At 42.3% G+C, this 24,629-nt stretch overlaps 1 protein-coding gene across 2 annotated transcripts in view; it reads right to left on the bottom strand.

Moving 5' to 3' along the window:
• Positions 1 to 24,629, bottom strand: part of SACS (sacsin molecular chaperone) — a 113,672-nt gene that overhangs the window by 68,976 nt on the left and 20,067 nt on the right. For both annotated transcript variants that reach the window (XM_030813241.1, XM_030813244.1), the window contains exon 2: positions 21,884 to 22,408. In XM_030813241.1, coding sequence (XP_030669101.1) covers positions 21,884 to 21,903 — 20 coding nt within the window. In that variant the 5' untranslated portion in view covers positions 21,904 to 22,408. The remainder of the gene's footprint in view (positions 1 to 21,883; positions 22,409 to 24,629) is intronic.

Genomic DNA, 24,629 nt, shown 5'->3' with positions numbered 1-24,629 from the left:
TTTTTTCTATTCACCCTACAAGGGTTTAAAAGTTATACTTCCTACAGGGTATAGAATTTATTCTTTCTATAGAACCTATTTTACTTGGTCTAGGAGCTTCTGTAGGCTTCAAACTGTGTTTGGCTCTGAAAAGAATTAGTGCTTTATTTCCACACCGTTTTTCTTCTTGCTACTGTTCTAAATCACGACATACTAAAAATAAGAATAACTTATAGTAAAGGTTCACACATAAATCATTTTTCCTGATAAATTTAAAAAAAAAATCTTCAGTCTGTTTGACTCCAAGTTACCATTTCTACATGGGATTCCCCCCCCTGGAGATTTAACAAATGAGATCATTTAAAATCCTGGCTGGGCACAATGGCTCACACTTGTAATCCCAGCACTTGGGGAAGCTGAGGTGGGCACATTGCTTGAGCTCAGGAGTCCTAGACCAACCTGGGCAAGATGGCAAAACCTCGTCTCTACAAAAAATATAAAAATTACCTGGGGGTTGGCCGGGTGCAGTGGCTCAAGCCTGTAATCCTAGCACTTTGGGAGGCCGATGTGGGCGGATCACGAGATCAGGAGTTCGAGACCATCCTGGCCAACATAGTGAAATCCTGTCTCTACTAAAAATAGAAAAAAATTAGCAGGGTGTGGTGGCGGGTGCCTGTAGTCCCAGCTACTCGGGAGGCTGAGGCAGGAGAATGGTGTGAACCCAGGAGGCGGAGCTTGCAGTGAGCTGAGATGGTGCCACTGCACTCCAGCCTGGGGGACAGAGCCAGACTCTGTCTCAAAAAAAAAAAAAAAAAAAAAATTAGCTGGGGGACTAATTTTATATTTAGTGTGTGGGGGCACACACCTATAGTCTCAGCTACTCAGAAAGCTGAGCTGGGAGGTCAAGGCTGCAGTGAGCCGTGATCATACCACACTCCAGCCTGGGTGACAGAGTGAGACCTCGTCTCAGAAAAATAAATGAGAAGTAAATAAGTAAATAAAATCCTAATGCGTTATACTGGGTAATACATTTGTTTTATGTTATTCTCACGAAGAAGCTATCAGTTTGTTTTTCAGTGAAGGCAGCCATCCCTCGTCGTGGCTAAAGAGCACTGATTCCAGCACCCACAGATGTTAGGTAGCGAGCGTGTTCATGTTGTTGTCAAGCCCCTCATTGAGGTGTTTACACTGAGGTCGCTGTGGTGCTGCACACAGGAGTCCCTCCTTCTCCAGCCCAAACCTGCCCTGGGCCACTCTGGGCTCCTCCAGGTGATCACCATGCTGTCTGAGAAGTGCCACCCCACCACGGGCCGTGCCTGGGGACCAGTGCAACACAGGGTCTCTGGGAATTGCTTTAAAATACCAACACAAGGAAAAAGGTCAATATAAACACATGTGGCAGAATTTCAATCATTGTGGAATCTGCATACTGAGTTTGTGAATGCTCCTGGTGACATTTTTCTATACCTCTGTACATGCCTGAAATTTTTCATGATAAAATTCTTAAAAAGAGGTCAAGAGGCACGGAAGTCAGGCAAAGGATTACTGTCAATTCTGGATGAAGGAGGTGAACATCCAGGCATCTTTCCACAGACTCCAAATGTCTTCCCTTTGCCCCTGAGGCTCTGCCCACCCAGCTCTCCGGCTCAGGTTGGCCTCTTTGGGCAACAGGACTGTGGTCACTTTGGCTGCAGGTGGAGTTGGCCCATAAGAAGCCCCCACAGGAGCTGGGAGGAAGGAAGAGAGTACGGTCAGGGAATTCATGCCTCCTGCAGCGTCACCAGGGCCTGGTTATGTCCTTCAGCCCAAGGTCACTGTCCTTCTCAGGGAGCTTGCTCTACATTGGGACTCTGTCCTTCAAGGTTTAAGTAATTGCTTCTCCCCTAGTCCCTCGGGTCTAGAGGGTCATGATGCCACGGCTACTACTTTCCCCAAGTTCCAGGATGGCTTCTCACGGTTCCGTTTCACCCTTTGCATATAAACCCATGATTGATCCTAATTGGACTGTGGGGTGCCTGACCGGTAGAATACTCCACACAGTATGATCGCCTATCCCACCCAGGAGGGAGAAAGGGAATCAAACTGACTGTGACAGGTACAGCATGCCAGATTGGCAGAAAAGTACTGCAAAGTACCCATCAGTGTGGGTTCCCTCCTTTCCTCCCTGAGTTCCTTCATGTGCACATGGAACATGGATCCCTTACCCTTCAGAAGCTGACAGAGCCAACAATGAGTCGCCTTTTGCAGACCAGATGTAGACTGCAAATACTCCAAGGAAGGGCTCAGAATCACACACGCAGACTGACTTTCCTGTCTCCCAGGATGCAGTAAAATGGAGCCCAGAGCTGGGAGCTGCAGGGAAACCAAGTCCACTGGGTCCCCCCTACTTGATGAGGACCTCGGATGGTCAGGAGGCATCCTGTTGCCTTTTGATGACTCCTTTCCTAAAGATACTATGTGGTGCTCATCAGGACTGTAGTCGGGCCCTCTCTTTCCATCTAGCATTTCCTATGTAATGGCCAAAGACTCTAGATAAGCCTCTCCCCAAAACAGACTATGGCATACTTGGATATATGGAGGGATGACAGTGGCAAAAAGAAAATCCCTGAAATCAGCAAAGTGGGATTAGACAGCCAGGTTTGCAACTAACTGCTTATTAGGCTGAGATCGTGGTAGGCAGCACCTTTCCTAGAACACCTGTGAAATGACAGGCACTTTGGGGTGTGAGAGTGATTCACACACTTAGAAAATACAGTGCCTCCAATGACTAGGCTTTGTGTTGTTTCTGGAGAAGGGAGTCATAATAACAATGGTTGCCTTTTCTTGAGCACTCACTCTGTGTCAGATACTATGTTAAGTGTTTTACATGCATAATCCCTAACATTATTTCCTCATGATATGAAAGAAGTAACTGATTCAAGGCCACACGACTAGCAAATGGCAAAACTGAGTCAAACCAAGGATGTCTGGCTCAAAAGTTTATGCTCTTTCCGTTACACAATTTGTTTTCTCCTAAAGAAGGCGGAAGGATAATTGTTGAGAGTTTTCTTTCATTTGGATGCAGAGGTATCTAAGAAAAAGAGGAGAAAGGGAGAAGCCATAGAAGGGACAAGACAGGCCCTTCTCTCCCCTCTCCTGGCCACATATGAAGGACTGGTTTTGAGCCTCTGAAAACATAAGATGAAGCCACAGTGTTCATGAAATACTGGGCAGGACTGAGTTCATGCATAGCCACCTCCCTCCCAGAAAACACAATAAGCACAGGCATCGGGAGGGGCCATTCACCAACCCTCACCACCCCATCCACAAGTTGCAGTCACCTTGGGCTCACAGGGTAGTTGGGTGCAGGGGAGTAATGTCTTTCAGAGGGCACCAGCTGCAAAGGCCACGGCAGGGCCCCTGGACCAACAGGCTGAAATGGAAAGAACATGAACAAACTTGTTCCTAAGCCCATGTGAGACGTCACCTCTCCAAGGACACCCAGAAATAGCTGGGGAAGAATTTAAGCAGATGAGAAAAGCATGGAGGTTAAGGTCTTGTCAAGCAAGTTTGGAGTTTGGAGCCATGGAGATATGTGTGTAAATATTCATTGACTTTATTTATCCTCGTGAACTCCTGAAACCTAGGACAGGTGGAATATGGATAATCCACTTGTTCCTTCTTTGGGCCCTGGCTCTATTTCTGGGTTACTGGCACTAGGTCATGGCCCCAAGCCCACATCCTCCCCTATCCCTCATCACGCGTGTTCACTGCTCATTTCCTTAGCCCTCTACTGCCCACCTGCTCGTCCCTGGCTGCGCTCGTCTTCAGCTACGTGGACCCCACTGTTCTGCCTGCTCTCCTGAACACTGGACTCTCCTTTACCACCTGAATTTTTAGTACTCCCATTGTGATTTCATCAAAAACATATATTTCTTCTTTGTCCCTGACTCCTGGTACACAGCACTTAAAACTCTTTGAATTTTCTGAGTGATAGGAGTGTCTTTTGTTATTAATAAAGTGCCCATTTTGGCCCCACCTCAGTATTCTTGGTATTCTTTTATTTATTTATTTATTTATTTATTTACTTACTTTTTTGAGGTGGAGTCTTGCACTGTCACCCAGGCTGGAGTGCAGTGGCACGATCTCGGCTCACTGCAAGCTCCGCCTCCTGAGTTCACACCATTCTCCTGCCTCAGCCTCCGGAGTAGCTGTGACTACAGGCGCCCGCCACCACGCCGGGCTAATCTTTTGTATTTTTAGTAGAGACGGGGCTTCACCATGTTACCCAGGATAGTCTGGATCTCCTGACCTCGTGATCCACCCACCTCGGCCTCCCAAAGGGCTGGGATTACTGGCGTGAGCCAAGGTGCCCGGCCTTCTTGGTATTCTTTAGATAGCTTCCAGGTGGGGGCTGGTGGCCAAGGGAACAAACCATGTGATTAAGGGGCTGGAACTTTCAGCCTCACCCCCGATCTCCAGGGTGGGGAGAGGTGCTGGAGAGTGAGTTCCATCACCAATGGCCCTCTTTTCCACTATACCTCGTCCTGGGGCCCTGTCTTTGGCCTACCTATTCAGTTGTAGCAAGAATGCTGCTAAGTCAGTTTAGCAAGACTCCCCTACCTTTAATATCTGATCAGCCTGGCCTGCCATCAGCAAGAATCCCCTACCCTTGATGTCTCCCCTTGGGAATTTCCATGCATTGACCCTCTGCTCCTTGACTAGAAATCCCCCGCTATCTGCCATATTGGAAGTTGAGCCCAATCTCACCCCTATTGTGTAGTTGTGACATCTATTGCACTAGCCCTAAACAGTCTTCCTCACCATTTAAACAAATGTCAGAATAATTTATTCTTTAACACTTACAGTGTCATGACTTGCATAGGATCAGATTCATCATTAGGGCTGGGGGCGGTGGCTCATGCCTGTAATCCCAGCACTTTGGGAGGCTGAGGCAAGTGGATCACCTGAGGTCAGGAGTTTGAGACTGGCTTGGCCAACATGGTGAAACCCCATCTCTGCTAAAAATACAAAAAATTAGCCAGGTGTGGTGACACACACCTGTAGTCCCAGCTACTCAGGAGGCTGAGGCAGGAGAATCACCTGAACCCAGGAGACAGAGGTTGCAGTGAGCCGAGATTGCGCGACTGCACTCCAGACTGGGTGACAGAGCAAGTCTCCCTCTTGAAAACAAACAAAAAGATTCGTCATTGGACTCCTGGACCTCTCATCTTATCATTGGATCCTTGGACATCTCATACCCAGACACACACCTTTGAAGCCTTTTTCTTCAGTTCTGACTGATTTATTAGGGATCTGTTCATGATCCAACTCCTAAGCCAGTGCTCCAGGTAAAGACAGACTTCGATTCTTAAGATTCTGAGTATACTGTAGAAGCTGGTTTAGAGGAGTCCCAGGCTTCTCTGTTCATTCGACAGAGAGGCTGGGTCAGAGTCCTGGGCTTCCCTGTTTATTAGATATAGAGGCTGGGTTAGAGTCCTAGGCTTCATTGCTTGCAAAGTACCATTAGTTAAGAGTATGGGAGCTTCTCAGTCACTGAAACCCCCCTTCTGAAGCCCTTGATGGGCTGTATGCTCCACCACTAGGGCCACTAGGGCATGCACTCACTCTGTCCACTTCCTTCCTTATGGCATAATTTTACTAAGAATAATTTGGAACTTTGATGGCTTCCCCAAACAGGCACCTTTAAGACCTCTCCCTTCCTATCAGCTCTGCTCCTGTTTCCTCCTTTCACCACCTTTGATCTTCCCTTCAGTTCCTTTGAATCCTTTAATATGTTGCCTTTGAAACCCCTACTTCTCCACCATCCACCTGTCCACTTCTGCCATAACTTTCCCTTCCCACTCAAGCCCCCCACCTCCCTATAATCACTGGAGTCTTAGGCCTCCTATCCACATCAGGAGCTCTCAAAGGACCCCCAGAAGCAATCAGATATATGAGCAAATGAAAATCTTACAAGTCTCCTCCATAAATATTGGTGGAAATCGTTAGCCCTGGTACTGAGCAGGTAATCTTACCTTATTCCATCTGTCAGAAACACTTAGGAAGCAGGGCAAAGATGAGAGCCAAGTATTTTATACAAACCTGTGAATTTTGTTTTACTCTTTTTACCTGACATGTGGCTAAAATATCAGAATGAAAGCTACAGGGTCTCTATTTGCATCTGTGTGTAACTTTATATACGTATGCATGTATGTTATGTATGGATGGTATTTTTCTACCTCTACGTGGGATTGCCAAGTTAATTTATAAAATCCCTTAAAGGATTTCTATTCACATTGGCTTAGAGATAAATCAGAACTTACATAAATTCAGGCCGGGTGCCGTGGCTCACGCCTGTAATCCCAGCACTTTGGGAGGCCGAGGTGGACAGATTATTTGACGTCAGGAGTTCAAGACCAGCCTGGCCAACATGGTGAAACCCTGTCTCTACTAAAAACACAAAATTAGCCGAACGTGGTGGTGGGCGCCTGTAACCCCAGCTACATGGGAGGCTGAGGCAGGAGAATTGCTTGAACCCAGGAGGCAGAGGTTGCAGTGAGCCAAGAGTGTGCCACTGCACTCCAGCCTGGGCGACAGAGCCAGACTCCGTCTCAAAAAACAAAAAAAGAACTTATATAAATTCAATATCCTAAAACTCCCAGAAATCCAGATACCAATCCAAATGTTTTTTAAGTTCATATGATTTGAGTAAATTATTAATAACTAAGACTAGTTTGGATTTATTGGTTTAATAAAAATGAATTATCAGCATTAAATATAAGCATTATTCTTGGATTTATGGTCAATTAAGGTAAAATTATAACCACTAGATGTTTAAGATTAATTTTTAAATTATAAATTTAACCGAAGAACAAATGTGTAAGTAAAGATGCAGTAAAAATGAACTGCTTGATATACATTACTTCATATATATCAAACAAGCAGTAAAACAAATAGAAACCCACATATTTAAATCTTTTCACTTTTTTTTAAAATTTTGTGATACATGCCTAACGTGTATGTCAACTGAAAATAGTTAACAGTTAACTTAAACAGTTAAGATGATGGCTAGTTTTATATAATGTTATAATATGTCTGCTAAAAACAGTCTCTAAAATCTTTTTGGCAACTGGCAGCCTTAGAGTTATACTAAGTAATAGACATTCATTAGCAATTTCTAAGCAATCTCAAGTACTGAAACATTAATTACTAAGCCTAAGTTTAAGATTACATAATTTTGGCTGCTTCTTATATGGTCTAGGGGGCCTATGTATTTAGGGTTATTAATAAATATGAAAAATTATACTACAAGACAGGATAATCCTATAATAATTGTGAGATGGTAGATTCATAAAACTTGCTAGCCTTCTACAGAACGCTGGTACACAACAGACAATTCACAGTTGTCTACTTCCTAGTTCTCTCTGTTAAAAAAAGGTTACTAATGGTTAAAAATTATAATCCATATTTGTAAAGGAAACTATTACAATTAATAAGGGTGAAGTGAAACAACTTTGTTTTCAAACTATGTTTTCATTAAGGGAAAAGAGAGTAATTTTATTCTAAAGTAAAATGACTGGTTGTTCCAGAATGAGAAAGAAACAAACATAGGACAAAAGTTGAATAACTATAAAAAGCTGTAGAAGGTTTGTGAGAAATATTGCAAAAGGAATCTTTTTTTTTTTTTTTTTTTTTGAGACGGAGTCTTGCTCTGTCCCCCAGGCTGGAGTGCAGTGGCGCGATCTTGGCTCACTGCAAGCTCTGCCTCCCAGGTTCACGACATTCTCCTGCCTCAGCCTCCCGAGTAGCTGGGACTACAGGCGCCCGCCACCACGCCCGGCTAATTTTTTGTATTTTTAGTAGAGACAGGGTTTCACCGTGTTGGCCAGGATGGTCTCGATCTCCTGACCTCGTGATCCGCCCACCTTGGCCTCCCAAAATGCTGGGATTACAAGCGTGAGCCACTGCGCCAGGCCTGCAAAAGGAATCTTATCTCATGTGGCCAAAGCTGACTGAGATTGGATTAATTTATTTGTAAGTTTTCTTTTTTAATGCATTTTAGTCTCTGTGAAAATGACAAAGTTTTCTTGGATTATTGATCTGCTCTTAATAACAAACTGTAAAAAGGTTTTCTTTGTCTTTTGAGTAATCCACCTAGGAGACAAAGATTCTATGTCTTCTCAGAATAATTTCCTGTCCTAATCTTTACCATGTCCTTGGCAATTTAAAAGGACCAAGTCTTCTCACATTTAAGAGCTAAGGTTTTTTACAATTATGTTACCACCTCTATTTACTTTTGAATACTATTATTGTCATATCAAAGAAAAGAGTCAAACTCTGGAAAATATTTGAAGAGATTTATTATGGGCTAAATACAAGTGACCATGGCCCATACACATCACTCAGGAGATTCTGAGAACATATGCCCAGGGTGGTTGAGGTACAGCTTGGTTTTATATATTTTAGAGAGGCATGAGACATCAATTAAATACATTTAAGAGGGCCAGGCATGGTGGCTGATGCCTGTAATCCCTACACTTTGGGAAGCCGAGGTGGGCAGATCACCTGAGGTAGGGAGTTCAAGACCAGCCTGACCAACACGGAGAAACCCTGTCTCTGCCAAAAATATGAAATTAGCCAGGCATGGTGATGCATGCCTGTAATCCCAGCTACTCAGGAGGCTGAGGCAGGAGAATTGCTTGAACCTGGGAGGCGGAGGTTGCAGTGAGCCAAGATCACACCATTGTACTCCAGCCTGGGCAACAAGAGCGAAACTCCATGTCAAAAAATAAAATAAAATTAAATTAAATTTTAAAAATACATTTAAGAAATACATGGTTTTGGCTGGGTGTGGTGGCTCATGCCTGTAATCCTAGCACTTTGGGAGGCCGAGGTGGGCAGATCACCTGAGGTCAGGAGTTCGAGACCAGCCTGGCCAACGTGGTGAAACCCCATTTCTACTAAAAATGTAAAAAATTAGCGAGGCATGATGGTGCGTGCCTGTAGTTCCAGCTATTCAGGGGGCTGAGGCAGGAGAATTGCTTGAACCCAAGAGGCAAAGGTTGCAGTGAGCCGAGATGGTGCCATTGCACTCCAGCCTGGGTGACAAGAGCGAAACTCCGTCTCAAAAAAAAAAAAAAAGAAAGAAAGAAATACACCGGTTTGGTTCAGAAAAGTGGAACAACTCAAAGCAGGGGCTTCCAGGCTATAGGTAAATTTAAACATTGTCTGGTTGACAATTGGTTGAGTTTATCAAATATTATTATTTGAGGACAATTGAGATCTGGGATCAATGGAAAGGAATGTTTAGGTTAAGGTAAAGGATTGTGGAGACCAAGTTTTATTGTGCAGAAGAAGCTCTTAGATAACAGACTTCAGAGAGAGCAGGTTGTAAATTGTTTTTTATTGGACTTAAAAGGATGCCTGGTTGAGACCACCCTGGCCAACATGGTGAAACCCCATCTCTACTAAAATACAAAAAAAAAATTAGCTGGGAGAGGTGGTGCACATCTGTAGTCCCAGCTACTCGGGCTGGGAGGCTGAGGCAGGGGAATTGCTTGAACCTGGGAGGCAGAGGTTGCAGTGAGCTGAGATTGCACCACTGCATTTCAGTCTGGTAACAGAGCGAGACTCCATCTCAAAAAAAAAAAAAAAAAAAAATGGATGCCTGGCTCTTAGTCGATTATTGATAGAGCAGGAGCATCACCATCTCGGACAAGCCTCTCATTCTAAAGTTCACCTTAATAAAAAAACCACCTAAATCCAAATGGCACCAGCCTGATGGCTAAGGTCAGCATGACCATAAACCACAAATAACATCTCCAACCAGAAACATCCCAAACTCCTCCCTGTCAGATATAGTAAGTTCCTCTTCAATGGTTTAATTTCTGACCTTCTTGTTCTTTGTTCTCGAGATCAACTTCCTTGTCCCTTCTCCTAAGCTACCTGCTCTGTAAACAACTTCTCCTGCTGGTCCCAATCTGTAACTCACATCTTTTCCTTATTTGGAAAGAGTCCTCTTTTACTCCTGGCTACCCATTCTGTAAACTGCCCCTCCCACCGAAACTATCCTTCCTGCCTTTGCTGTGCCCTGACATGCCCAAACATGTCTTGTACTGTAATGGACAGCCTCTCCCTTCCCACCTAATTAGCCATATTCAATTTTAAACAGTAACCAATCAGGTCAGTTTATATAGTACACTCCTACTCCAGCCAATGGGGACAGGACACAGAAGCAGGGACTAACCATGTTAGGGATAAAACCCCCTTCTGTCCTTTGTTTGGTGTGTTTTCGCAGCGGCCAGAAGTGTGAGTGGCACCCTTCTGCAGAAGTAAATTTGCCTTGCTTAGAAATCCTTTGAGTGCTCGTTTTCCTTGTGACTCTGAGCTCTTGTTTCTAACATCCCCCATCACAGACATGCTAGCCCCTAGATAAGCCCCCTCCAGCCAGGAAGATGCCAGCCTCGAGATAACCTCCCCTCCTACCAGAGAGCTTCCAACCCTGCCATAAACTTCTCCACACACACAAACATTCCAAGCTTGTGATAAGCCCCCTCACCCTAAAACCAATATATACTCTCAGCCTGTAAGAGAAAGTGCTCCTGACTGCTATCGGCCAGGGGTGCCTCTCAGGTTTTAACTAAAGAAAACTTGTCGTTGACTGCCAAGCCACATTTTATGTTTCTTTCCTCTTTCTTTAACTCTTACAATTATCTCCTGGATCTGGGAAGGAAGGAAGGAAGGAAGGAAGGAAGGAAGGAAGGAAGGAAGGAAGGAAGGAAGGAAGGAAAACAAACAGGGGAAGGGGATTCTGTATAGAATGTGGATTTTTCCCACAAGATATTTAGCAGGGCAATTTCAAGGTATGGCAAGGAAATATATTTTGAGGTTAAATCTTTTTCCCTTGTCTCATAATGTAATGCCAGAGTGAGATTGAGTTGTAAGTCACAATATACAGGGTCAAATATAACCCATCTGATGAGAATTTATGGTTTATAGGGTGTGACTCCCTAGACCCCTTAGATAGGAATTTGGGTAAGATAAAAATCAGAGCTTGGTCCTCAGTCACTTTGGTTAAATAGGTAGCTAAGCATTGTTTCACACCAACCTAACATCCTATTTAGTCAAATGTTCAAACCTCTTGATATTTTTGACAATTTTGCCTTCCCCAAATCAAATCCTAAACAAAACCTTGATCCACAATTGACCTTGAGTTTTCCCATAGGGCCCTTGGAAAATCCTCCCAAATTTGTTCTTTCACCTTGTAAATAGAGTGATGTTAAAATTTAAGTTTATTCAATAAGTTGAACTGAATGAAAAGCATGTCAAATAAAAAAAGATACCTAACCTTTGCTAGGTTACATTCAAATGGGTAAATATTATTAATATAAATATTTTAGCAATTATAAGAAGTTCCTAGAAAATGTGTCAATACCTGCATTGTCCATGACATGTCCTGGTACAATATTTTTAGTCATAATTCTAGTTACTGTTTTAAAGTGTTACACATGTAAAAGGAAAAGATCTTGGGCCCCCAAAATCGCTAAGGAAAACTCAAGCTGGGAACTGCTTAGGGCCAACCTGCCTCCCATCTATTCAGTCACTCCTCTGCTCACTGAGATAGATGCATATCTGATTTGCCTCCTTTGGAAAGGCTAACCAGAAACTCAAAAGAATGCAACCACTTGTGTATCACCTATCTGTGACCTAGAAGCTCCCTCCCCACTTCCAGTCTTCCTGCCTTTGCTTCAAGTTGTCCCACCTTTCCAGACCAAACCACTGTGTTTCTTACATATATTGATGGATGTCTCATGTCTCCCTTAATGTATAAAACCAACCTGTGCCCTGACCACCTTGGGCACGTCATCAGGACTTTCTGAGAGGCTGTGTCATGGACGTATCCTCAACCTTGGCAAAATAAACTTTCTAAATTAACTGAGACCAGTCTCAAATTTTGGAAGTTCACACCTGCCACAGAAATAACAAAATTTCCCGCCAGGTGCGGTGGCTCACGCTTATAATCCCAGCACTTTGGGAGGCTGAGGCGGGCGGATCACGAGGTCAGGAGATCGAGACCCTCCTGGCTAACGTGGTGAAACCCCGTCTCTACTAAAAATACAAAAAAAAAAAATTAGCTGGGCGTGGTGGCGGGCGCCTGTAGTCCCAGCTACTCGGAGAGGCTGAGGCAGGAGAATGGCGTGAACCCGGGAGGCGGAGCTTGCAGTGAGCCGAGATCACGCCACTGCACTCCAGCCTGGGTGACAGAGCAAGACTCCGTCTCAAAAAAAAAAAAAAAAAAAGAAATAACAAAATTTCTTTGTCAAATAAACTTCCATTAGCTCTTTAACTGTCTTAAGGCTTTTGCATCACTTTTGTTTTACTTTCTACTGTGATGCTTTTCCAGAAGCATCTGCAATCACAGGCCGAAGTGCTTGTTCTCACCAAAAAGGGACTGTCTCAGAGATCCATGGGAAGAACTAAGCCAGGTACTCTGGGAACAGACTCCTAATGGCATTCCTTATTAACTTTGAGGCCACACTACTAGACTAAGAGTTTCCAGAGGCCAGGCACAGTGGCTCACGCCTCTAATCCAGCACTTTGGGAGGCCAAGGCGGGCAGATCATGAGGTCAGGAGACTGAGACCATCCTGGCTAACATGGTGAAACCTGTCTCCAGAAAAGACACAAAAAATTAGCCGGTTGTTGTGGCGAGTGCCTGTAGTCCCAGCTACCCGGGAGGCTGAGGCAGGAGAATGGTGTGAACCTGGAAGGCAGAGCTTGCAGTGAGCCGAGATTGCACCACTGCACTCCAGCCTGGGTGAAAGAGCAAGACTCCATCTCAAAAAAAAAAAAAAAAAAAAAAAAAAAAAAAAAAAGACTTTCCAGAGATATAGTAGAGAAGCTATGGATTCATAAAATTGCTAACCTTAGATCAAGCAGAACAATAATTAATTACATGGGACTGAATGAACTAATAAATGATGACAATGGTTTTTGTCTGGAATATTGCCGTAGGATTTAAGAAATTCCTTTTCTGTTAAGCTATCTATAACAGTTAAGCTACCTATAATTCACAATCTATACCATGCAATTTAGTGATTATGCCTTTGTAAACAGAAATAAAGCATTGACATTTGCCTTCCCAACTAATCCCTCCAGAATTCAGAAACACATCTTCATAGTTATATAGTTACTTGCATAAGTTCAATAGGAATCTGTTCCCCCTGTAACAAGGCATAATTGGAAACTTTGGTCATATGACAACGGCTTTGACTGGAATGTTATATTTGAGAATGATATGCACAGAATCAGATATGAGCAGACAGTTTTAAGGAATGAAGGTTGACTTTATGGAGAGAATGCTTACAAAGTCCTCTCAGGAAATCTGCCTGGTACCTTGCTTATGGAGTTCCCAGCCTTTCAGAAGAGTAAAGAAGGTCATTTCCTGGCAGGCCCAGGAACCTTAGGACCTAGAAAAGAGGAATTCACCCAAATATATAGGTATTGCAGATAAAGTCTGAGAGCAAGTTCTTAGCATGGCTTCCTAACCTGCAGATGCTTTCAAAAGTTTAATCTGGGCCGGGTGTGATGGCTCATGCCTATAATCCCAGCACTTTGGGAGGCCAAGGCAGGCAGATCACGAGGTCAGGAGTTCGAGACCAGCCTGGCCAACATGGTGAAACCCCGTCTCTACTAAAAAATACAAAAAAAATTAGCTGGGCGTGGTGGCAGATGCCTGTAATCCCAGCTACTCAGGAGGCTGAGGCAGGAGAATCACTTGAACCCAGAAGGTGGAGGTCGCAGTGAGCCGAGACTGCACCACTGCACTCTAGCCTGGGCAACAGAGCAAGACTCCATCTAAAAAAAAAAAAAAAAAAAAAAAGTCCTTGTCACAAGTTCCAGCAAAGCAAACTTCAAAAAACTCACGTCTCTGCCAGGTTTTGGTATCAGGATGATGCTGGCTCCATAAAATGAGTTAGGGAGGAGTCCCTCTTTTTCTGTTGTTTGGAATAGTTTCAGAAGCAATGGTACCAGCTCCTCTTTGTACCTCTGGTAGAATTCGGCTGGTCCTGGGCTTTGTTTGGTTGGTAGGCTATTAATTTCTGCCTCAATGTTAGAACGTGTTATTGGTCTATTCAGGGATTCAAATCATTCCTGGTTTAGTCTGGGGAGGGTGTATATGTCCAGGAATTTATCCATCTTCTCTACATTTTCTAGTTTATTTGGGTAGAGGTGTTTATAGTATTCTCTTGATGGTAGTCTGTATTTCTGTGGGATCAGTGGTGATATTCCCTTTATCATTTTTTATTATGTCTATTTGATTCTTCTCTCTTTTCTTCTTTATTAGTCTAGCTAGCGTCTATTTTGTATATCTTTTCAAAAAAACAGATCCTGGATTCATTGATTTTTTGAAGGGTTTTTTTGTGTCTCTATCTCCTTCAGTTCTGCTCTGATCTTAGTTGTTTCTTGTCTTCTGCTAGCTTTTGAATGTGTTTGCTCTTGCTTCTCTAGTTCTTTTAATTGTGATGTTAGGGTGTCAATTTCAGACCTCTCCTGCTTTCTCCTGTGGGCATTTAGTGCTATAATTTCCCTCTAAAAGCTGCTTTAGCAGTGTCCCAGAGATTCTGGTACGTTGTGTCTTTGTTCTCATTGGTTTCAAAGAACTTATTTATTTCTGCCTTAATTTTGTTATTTACCCAGTAATCATTCAGGAGCAGGTTGTTCAGTTTCCATTTAGTTGTGTGGTTTTGAGTGAGTTTCTCAATCCTAAATTCTAATTTGATTGCACTGTGGTCTGAAAGACTGCTTGTTATGATTTGTGTTCTTTTGCATTTGCCGAGGAGTGTTTCACTTCCAATTATGTGGTCAATTTTAAGTGCGATGTGGTGCTGAGAAGAATGTATATTCTGTTGCTTTGGGGTGGAGAGTTCCGTAGACGTTGGATGCAAGGCTGGTTCAACATATACAAATCAATAAACATAATCCATCACATAAAAAGAACCAATGACAAAAACCACATGACTGTCTCAATAGATGCAGAAAAGGCCTTTGATAAAATTCAACAGCCCTTCATGCTAAAAAACTCTCAATAAACTAGGTATCCATGGAACGTATCTCAAAATAATAACAACTATTTATGACACACCCACAGCCAATATCATACTGAATGGGCAAAAGCTGGAAGCATTCCCTTTGAAAACCGGCACAAGACAAGGATGCCCTCTCTTACCACTCCTATTCAAAATAGTATTGGAAGTTCTGGCCAGGGCAATCAGGCAAGAGAAAGAAATAAAGGGTATTCAAATAGGAAGATAGGAAGTCAAATTGTCACTATTTGCAGATGACATGATTTCATATGTAGAAAACCCCGTTGTCTCAGCCCAAAATCTCCTTAAGCTGAGAAGCAACTTCAGCAAAGCCTCAGGACACAAAATCAATATGAAAAAATCACAAGCACTTCTATACACCAATAATAGAGAGCCAAATCATGAGTGAACTCTCATTCACAATTACTACAAAGAGAATAAAATACCTAAGAATACACCTTACAAAGGATGTGAAGGACCTTTTCAAGGAGAACTACAAACTACTGCTCAAGGAAATATGAGAGGACACAAACAAATGGGAAAACATTCCACGCTCATGGATAGGAAGAATCAATATCGTGAAAATGGCCATACTGCCCAAAGTAATTTATAGATTCAATGCTATCTCCATCAAGCTACCATTGATTTTCTTCAAAGAATTAGAAAAACTACTTTAAATTTCATATGGAACCAAAAAAGAGCCCATATAGCCAAGATAATCCTAAGCAAAAATAACAAAGCTGGAGGCATCACATTACCAGACTTCAAACTATACTGCAAGTCTACAGTAGCCAAAACAGCATGGTACTGGTACCAAAACAGATATATAAACCAGTGGAACAGAAAAGAGGCCTCAGAAATAATGCAACACATCTACAACCATCTGATCTTTGACAAAGCTGACAAAAACAAGCAATGGGGAAAGGATTCCCTATTTAATAAATGGTATTGGGAAAACTGGCTAGCCATTTGCAGAAAACTGAAACTGGACTCCTTACATCTTATACAAACATTAACTCAAGATGGATTAAAGACTTAAATGTAAGATCTAAAACCATAAAAATCCTAGAATACCTAGGCAATACCATTCAGGACATAGGCATGGGCAAAGAATTCATGACTAAAACACCAAAAGCAATGGCAATCAAAGCCAAAATTGACAAATGGGGTCTAATTAAACTAAAGAACTTCTGCACAGCAAAAGAAACTATCATCAGAGTGAACAGAATGGGAGAAAATTTTTGCAATCTATCCATCTGACAAAGGGCTAATGTCCAGAATCTACAAGGAACTTAAACAAATTTATAAGGAAAAAAAAAACAACCCCATTAAAAAGTGGACAAAGGATATGGACACTTCTCAAGAGAAGATATTTATGTGGCCAACAAACATATGAAAAAATGCTCGTCACTGGCCATTAGAGAAATGCAGATCAAAACCACAACGAGATACTATCTCATGTCAGTTAGAATGGTGATCATTAAGAAGTCAGGAAACAACAGATGCTGGAGAGGATGTGGAGAAATAGGAACGCTTTTACACTGTTGGTGGGAGTGTAAATTAGTTCAACCATTGTGGAAGGCAGTGTGGCGATTCCTCACTGTCCAGAAATACCATTTGACCCAGCAATCCCGTTACTGGGTATATACCCAAAGGATTATAAATCATTCTACTCTAAAGACACATGCACACGTATGTTTATTGCAGCTCTGTTCACAATAGCAAAGATTGGAACCAATCCAAATGCCCGTCAATGATAGACTGGATAAAGGAAATATGGCACATATACACAATGGAATACTATGCAGCCATAAAGAGGATGAGTTCCTGTCCTTTGCAGGGACATGGATGAAGCTGGAAACCATCATTCTTAGCAAACTAACACAGGAACAGAAAACCAAACACCACATGTTCTCACTCGTAAGTGGGAGTTGAACAATGAAAACACAGGGACACAGGGAGGGGAACATCACACACCAGGGCCTGTCGGGGGGTGGGGGTTAGGGGAGGGATAGCATTGGGAGAAATACCTAATGTAGATGATGGATTGATGGGTGCAGCAAACCACCATGGCACATGTATACTTATGTAACAAACCTACACGTTTTGCACACGTATCCCAAAACTTAAAGTATAATAAAAAAAAGTTCTAATATTAAGTATTATTTCTCCTAATATCAACTAAACAACTGCCAATTCCACATAAAACACTTCTCTTACCACAAATTCATATCATGAATTTTAGTATTTTCAAATCACAATAAATTTACAAAAAGGGAGAATTTTATTTTATGTAAATTGTATCCTATTAAACCCGACTTTAAAAAATTAATGGGCCAAAACAAAACCTCACGTCATCAATTACTATTTTTTGCATTTATGTAAATAATCAGGCCAAATCTAATGAAACCAGACATTTTACAAATGAAAACAATCTACTTTGGTTATCTTGAATCAAAAAGGAGGCATCACTGTAGAGAGATATTTTATGCTTCAATAGAAAACTACAGCACACACTTGTGGGTTATCAGTTACTAGATGTGTTCATTGTCTTTGAGCTATTTTTCACCTCTTTGCAAATTAAAGTCAGCCATTTGGCACATTGTATCTTTCACACTCTGCTCCAGGAAATAACCATGACAGTGACACTGATGTCTATGCCATCACCAAGGACATTCAAACTGAAAGCCAGGAGAGCCACTAGAGGGCCACTGCCATCCTCATTCTGCCACCCAAAGATACTGCAAGGCCGACATCTAGACTCAGAAACTGAGTTTAAAGTCTGCTCTACCCATGCATCTTTGTTTTTCTTTTTATTTATTTATTTTTTTTCAAGACGGAGTCTTGCTCTGCCTTCCAGGCTGGAGTGTAGTGGCGCGGTCTCGGCTCACTGCAAGCTCCACTTCCCAGGTTCACGCCATTCTCCTGCCTCAGCCTCCCAAGTAGCTGGGACTACAGGTGCCCGCCACCACGCCTGGCTAATTTTTTTGTATTTTCAGTAGAGACGGGGTTTCACTGTGTTAGCCAGGATGGTCTCCATCTCCTGACCTCGTGATCCACCCGCCTCGGCCTCCCAAAGTGCTGGGATCACAGGGGTGAGCCACTGCGCCCGGCCTGTTTTTCTTTTTGTTTTTCAAAAATGTCTGACTTATTGAACCATCCAGCAAATATCCCCTATCACCAAGTCTCAACAGATGGTTCAGCTGGTCCTTAATGAACAAAAGACAACCAACAAGTAATGGACTTAGATTGTTCAGACAGAAGAATGTCTCTTCTTTCATGAACAACAAGGGGAACTAAAATAGACTTTCTCTTTAACCAAACATTAGACAGGCTCTCCCACACCCTCTTTTTGACAAAGCGTTGTCTTCGGGTCCTGCCTAGCCCAGTTGGTGCATGCATCCCGCCAAGTCAGTTCAGACAGAATCCCCTGACTCTGGCTATCTGATCACCTCCACATCCCATCGGATACCTCAACCCCTCCTTGATAGCCGATCATTGTTTCAAGTCAGTTCAGCAAGAGTCCCTGACTTTTGACATTCCCCCTTAGTAATTTTCCATGCAGTGACCCCCCACATTGTTCATTGGCTGTGAATCCTCAGCTGTCTTTGCTGTATTAGGAGCTGAGTCCCTATCCCTCTCCCCTGTTGCAATCGTCTTGATGCCTATCAAAGTAGTCCTGAATAAAGTCTTCTTTACTATTTTAATAGGTGTCAGAATATGATTCTGAGCAAGTCATGTGACTTCAGTTGTCACATTCATCAAATGAAGCCCCCACCCCCCAACATAAGAGAGGATTCCTAGACATTTCCACTAGCCTGAATTAAGCCCAAGTATGCCCTGCTCCTAAGCACACTGTAACTAGAGCTGTTTCCTTGGAACCCTTGGGACAGTTTCCCCAAATCTGGCCCACCCCTGGAATCTGCCTTTTGCACTAAGATAGTCTGATGCTCCAACATCTTCCTGAAAGCAGTGGAGAAGGAGCCAGTCCCAAAGCAGCTTTCAACAAATGAGATTTGTTATGTTGCAACTTTTAGCTTGAAATTTCAGATGAATATATTTAATAATATATCTGCTTTCATTTCATTGCGTACATCACGTTTTACATGCCTTATTAGATAGATAATTTAACTTCTTTTACCACAAAACCTTTTTCCATAAAACCAGGGCCTAGGAAGGCCCCGTGTGTTAATGCTGTGACTCTGAGCATGCCCCCACCACCCTCACACACAACTATGGACCCCAGAGCTCCAGAAGCCTAGAGCGGATCCTCTCTAACTTTAAGAATTTTCTTTTTGGCCCGGCGCAGTGGCTCACGCCTGTAATCCCAGCACTTCGGGAGGCCGAGGCGGGCAGATCATGAGGTCAGGAGACGGAGACCATCCTGGCTAACACGGTGAAACCCCATCTCTACTAAAAATACAAAAAATTAGCCGGGCGTGGTGGGGGCACCTGTAGTCCCAGCTACTCGGGAGGCTGAGACAGGAGAATGGCATGAACTCGGGAGGCGGAGCTTGCAGTGAGCCGAGATTGCGCCACTGCACTCCAGCCTGTGCCACAGAGCAAGACCCCATCTCAAAAAAAAAAAAAAAAGAAAGAATTTTTTTTCCCCAGAATAACTAGACTAGGCATATTTATGGTCTTAATAAAATAGGTTTTACTCTTTTTTTTTTTTTTTGAGACGGAGTCTTGCTCTGTCACCCAGGCTGGAGTGCAGTGGTGTGATCTCAGCTCACTGCAAGCTCCACCTCCCAGGTTCACACCATTCTCCTGCCTCAGGCTCCCTAGTAGCTGGGACTACAGGTGCCCACCACTACGCCTGGCTAGTTTTAAGCATTTTAGTAGAGATGGGGTTTCACCGTGTTAGCCAGGATGGTTTCGATCTCCTGACCTCGTGATCCGCCCACCTCGGCCTCCCAAAGTGCTGGGATTACAGGGGTGAGCCACCACCGCACCAGCCCTCTTTTTTTTTTTTTTTTTTTTCAACAGGGAGTTTCACTCTTGTTGTCCAGGCTGGTGCAATGGCACAATCTTGGCTCACTGCAACCTCCGCCTCCTGGGTTCAAGTGATTCTACTGCCTCAGCCTCCCAAGCAGCTGTGACTGCGCCACCATGCCCAGCTAATTTTGCGTTTTTAGTAAAGACAGGGTTTTGCTATGTTGATCAGGCTAGTCTTGAACTCCTGACCTCAGCCTCCCAAAGTGCTGGGATTACAGGTGTGAGCCACTGCACCCGGCTGGTTTTATATAAACCAGCCTGGTTTGATAAAAGTGTATTTATTTTTTTTAAAAAGACTGATATTTTGACTTTCAAAATATCTACTCTATGTGTTCATAAATGTGGCTATATCTAGTCGCTAACATTTTAGCTTTAAGTAATTTGGTACATAAAGCCTATATAATGTAAATCTCTGCAAAAATACACGCAAAGTTAATTCATATTTTTTCTAGCGATGAATGGAATTTGTTGCATTTTGAATACAAAGACAGCATAACCTGCTGGTTTTAGATGCATCAAATCAATCCTAATTATTAAACATTTATAGTTAGTGTCAGCCTCAATGATTCTACATAGTCACTGCTCTTTAAAATGGATGTATAAACGAAATTACCAGTACAAAGAAGTCAACTGGTAAGTTAAAGGAAAATGGGTTCACCTTTGATTTGAAAAAAAGTCTGGTTCCAAAACTAGGAGGGAATGCACTAATACGGAAGCATTTGAGAAGGTTTAAAAAAATCCACAGAAATACTGCAAGATAACATGTATGATGATAGATAAGTAGACTTCTCTCATGTTTAAATAATTTAGCATCAGTAATGGTGTGGAAATTAATCTCACATGACTTCTCATAATATGAGAAATATGGAAAACAATCAAATATTTCAATCATTTAATAAAAATCAAGCCCATAAAGTCATCTCAATTCTCTTGTCCATTCACACACAAAATGAATCCTGAAGCTAAGAGGCAAGCACTACTGAAAAAGTATCACTTTGTTCCACTGTATAATTGGTAACAGTTTTCAAAAGCTAAAGAGCAATACAGTGAGTTCTTTTCAATGTTTTGCTTTGGAAAACCAAATATGAAGACGTTTTATTTGTTGATATCTTTAGGTTAACAAGATGTGAAGCCTTCCCTGATCTCTATGGCACTAAAATTTCAATTATTGAATGTAATATCGAAATACAGCATTCAAAATTAATGAAAGAGTATTTTGTTATGCTTAAGAAAAAAAGAAGCACATACAGAAATTTAAGGAATAATTATATAAATATACATACATTTTATTTTTTGCACAAATCCTCAAGCTTGTAAAATAAGCATATATTCTTATAAGATAGCAACTAAATTTGAGAAAAAGAGCAAGCATTATATTTTATTGTCATAATTTATAAAGGGAAAAGTAGAGTTATCTTTCTCTCTCACTCTCTCCCCTCTCTCTCTCTCTCTCCTCAGGTTATTCAATAGAATTCTAAGTATTTCACAGTTGTCTATTTTATATTTTCCAAACAATCATATGGCAGTGAGAGGCACTCATAGATATATTTCATGAAGGAGAAAATGGGCTACATCTAGTCAGCTCTCCATTACAATAGCCTCACCAGTATACACAAAATGCAAAACTATCTGGGCAAAGTCAAAGAAATTATTTTTAACCCTTGGCTTGAAAAATTACATACACAATTTCAGTTAGAACTGAGGTATGGATAGTTGGTTCACTTTTAACTCTCGAGTGCTTTCATTTGTTTTTGCCTATCTATGTTTCATTTGGGAAAATCTAACAAGTCTTAAAATCCCGATGCAAATTATTGTCATTTAAAACATTGACTCATTTACCTGTTCTCTTTGGTCTCCATGATCAATTCTCCTAGGATATTTGTTTGTGAAAACCATGAAAGTATGCTTCTTTCTTCTGTTTAAGTCTTCCCTCTGTGCTTCCTTTAAATGTGTACTCCAAGTTCAGCTCTTCCTGCCAGGTGGAAAAAAAAGCCTGTTTTTCCCTTCAGTGTCCATTCATCATCTGATGTCAGGAAACATTGTCGTGTTTTGCATTTGTGTTCCTTAAAGTATGACTCTCCAGTCTGATAACGGTTGCCTTGTGATCCAGCGACCCACGGACGTTCTCAGGATAAAACAGTGTGGATTCGCTAAAGATTTTTGGCTTTCCCCCAAAGCAAACTCAATTTATTTTCATCTGAGAATTTTCTGTATTTCTTTTTGAAGGTTCTTGGGGAAAACGGTGCAGAAATTCTCGGATTTTGAAGTTTCTCACCCTCATCTCAGCAGATGTAAAATATTCTTTGGTAGGAGCCTTTCTTCTGGCTCTGGTGACGTGGGCATCTTGGCCTCACTTCTGTGATCCTGTAAGAAAAATCAAGGAAGGGTAAAGAAAGGGTTAAGGAAAAGCACTTGAAGTCACTGAAAATGCACTGAAAATGCAATTCCGCATTGAAGAGGGCCATGGTACTCAGCTCCAGTGACTTTCTAATTATACTCTGCTAGTGGCACTACAGCTCTGCCAAACATGGCATTCGTTTCTGGCCTCACAAGACAGGCAACCAACAAACGCACATGTGCAGCTATAGAAATTAAAAGTACATCGGCCGGGTGCGGTGGCTCATGCCTGTAATCCCAGCACTTTGGGAGGCAGAGGCAGGCAGATCACAAGGTCAGGAGATTGAGACCATCCTGGCTAATACGGTGAAACCCCGTCTCTACTAAAAATACAAAAAATTAGCCGGGCGTGGTGGTGGGCGCTTGTAGTCCCAGCTACTGGGGTGGCTGAGGCAGGAGAATGGCGTGAACCCTGGAGGTGGAGCTTGCAGTGAGCCAAGATCGTGCCACTGCACTCCCCCGACCTGGGCAACAGAGCCAGATTCTGTCTCAAAAAAAAAAAAAAAATTAGAAGTACATCTACTTAACCACTTAGTTTCATGTTCCCTCTATTTCCCTGGCTTCTTCCAAGTGGCAGTATGTGCTTCACTCACATGTGATGTGCCTTTTTTCAGGAACAACACCCTTTAAACCCAAACCCGTTTTTTTTGTTGTTTTTTTTTTGTTTGGTTTGTTTTTTTCTGAGGCAGATCCTCCCTCTATTGTCCAGGCTGGAGTGCAGTGGCATGATCTTGGCTCACTGCAACATCTACCTCCCGGGTTGAAGTGATTCTTCTGCCTCAGCCTCCTGAATATCTGGGATTACAGGCGCCTGCCCCCACACTCAGCTAATTTTTGTATTTTTAGTGGAGATGGGGTTTCGCCCTGTTGGCCAGGCTGGTCTTGAACTCTTGATCTCAAGTGATCTGCCTGCCTCTCGACCTCCCAAACTGCTGGGATCACAGGTGTGAGCCACTGCCCCCGACCCAAACCTACAACTTTGTGTGTACAATAATAACTCATGTTTGAAAGCAAAATATTTACCTTAGAAAAGAAAAGGGTAAATGTGTTATCAGAAAGGTTTTATTTTACTAGTAATATTCCTTATAACTATTGGTACCTATAATAGTCTAACATTTTAAGAAATAAATAGAAGAAAAAAATGACAAACTTTCTTTTTAATTTTTATTTTTTAGGGTGCTGGGCACAATCTGGGCTAACCCAAGGAAGCCTCAGTGTAAAACGAGAAACTTTTTTTTTGTTTTTTGAGAAGTTGTTTCACTCTTTTTGCCTAGGGTGGAGTGCAATGGCATGATCTCAGCTAACTGCAACCTCTTCCTCCTGGGTTCAAGCGATCCTCCAGCCTCAGCCTCCTGAGTAGCTGGGATTACAGGCAAGTGCCACCACGCCCAGCTAATTTTGTATTTCTAGTAGAGACGGGATTTCTCCACATTGGTCAGGCTGGTCTCGAACTCCCACCCTCAGGTGATGTGCCTGCCTTAGCCTCCCAAAGTGCTGGGATTACAGGCATGAGTCACTGCGCCCGGCCGGCAAACTTGATAAACAATGGTAAGTGGAGGGACACGTGGGACTGCACTTTCTGCCCATTCATTGTTCTAAAATACTTCATAATTTTCAAGAAGCTCTCTTAGACATTATTATACTAAATTTCAAGTAGACAGAACAAGAAAGGTAGAGACGCTGATATGTTAAACTTGATGCACAGGAAGGTCAGTTACTTGTTTCAGCCCATCCAACCAGGAAGGGATGGACTGGAAACAGAAGACCAGCTCCGGACTTCTTATTCTGCATTTGCTATGCAACAATGTTTCATTGTGGGGAAAAAAAGGAATGTAGGAATAACAACCTAAGCTATACTGATTACATTATCAGTTCTTGTATGTTCATGAAAACCCAGGAAAAGAACTCCATATTCACTGTAAATGCTTTTCTGAAAACACTTTCCCAGTAACTTGCTATAATTAAAAATATTACTAGGCATCATGAGTGAGATTAATTCAGACATACCAATGCAAAATCTTATTATTCTTTCATGAATAAATCATGAAATTTTGATTGCCATGCCAAGAAGTAGAAAAACTATATATGTAAATTTAGAATTTAAGAATTAAAATTAAATTAAGGAACTATATTAGCAAGAAGATGGAAACCTTTCGTGTGATAATAGACTTAAAATTAGACTCCAGTT

Source organism: Nomascus leucogenys, chromosome 5 (genome assembly GCF_006542625.1).
Source record: "Nomascus leucogenys isolate Asia chromosome 5, Asia_NLE_v1, whole genome shotgun sequence".
Classification (NCBI taxonomy): Eukaryota; Metazoa; Chordata; class Mammalia; order Primates; family Hylobatidae; genus Nomascus; species Nomascus leucogenys.
This window is presented reverse-complemented; position numbering and strand designations above follow the sequence as displayed.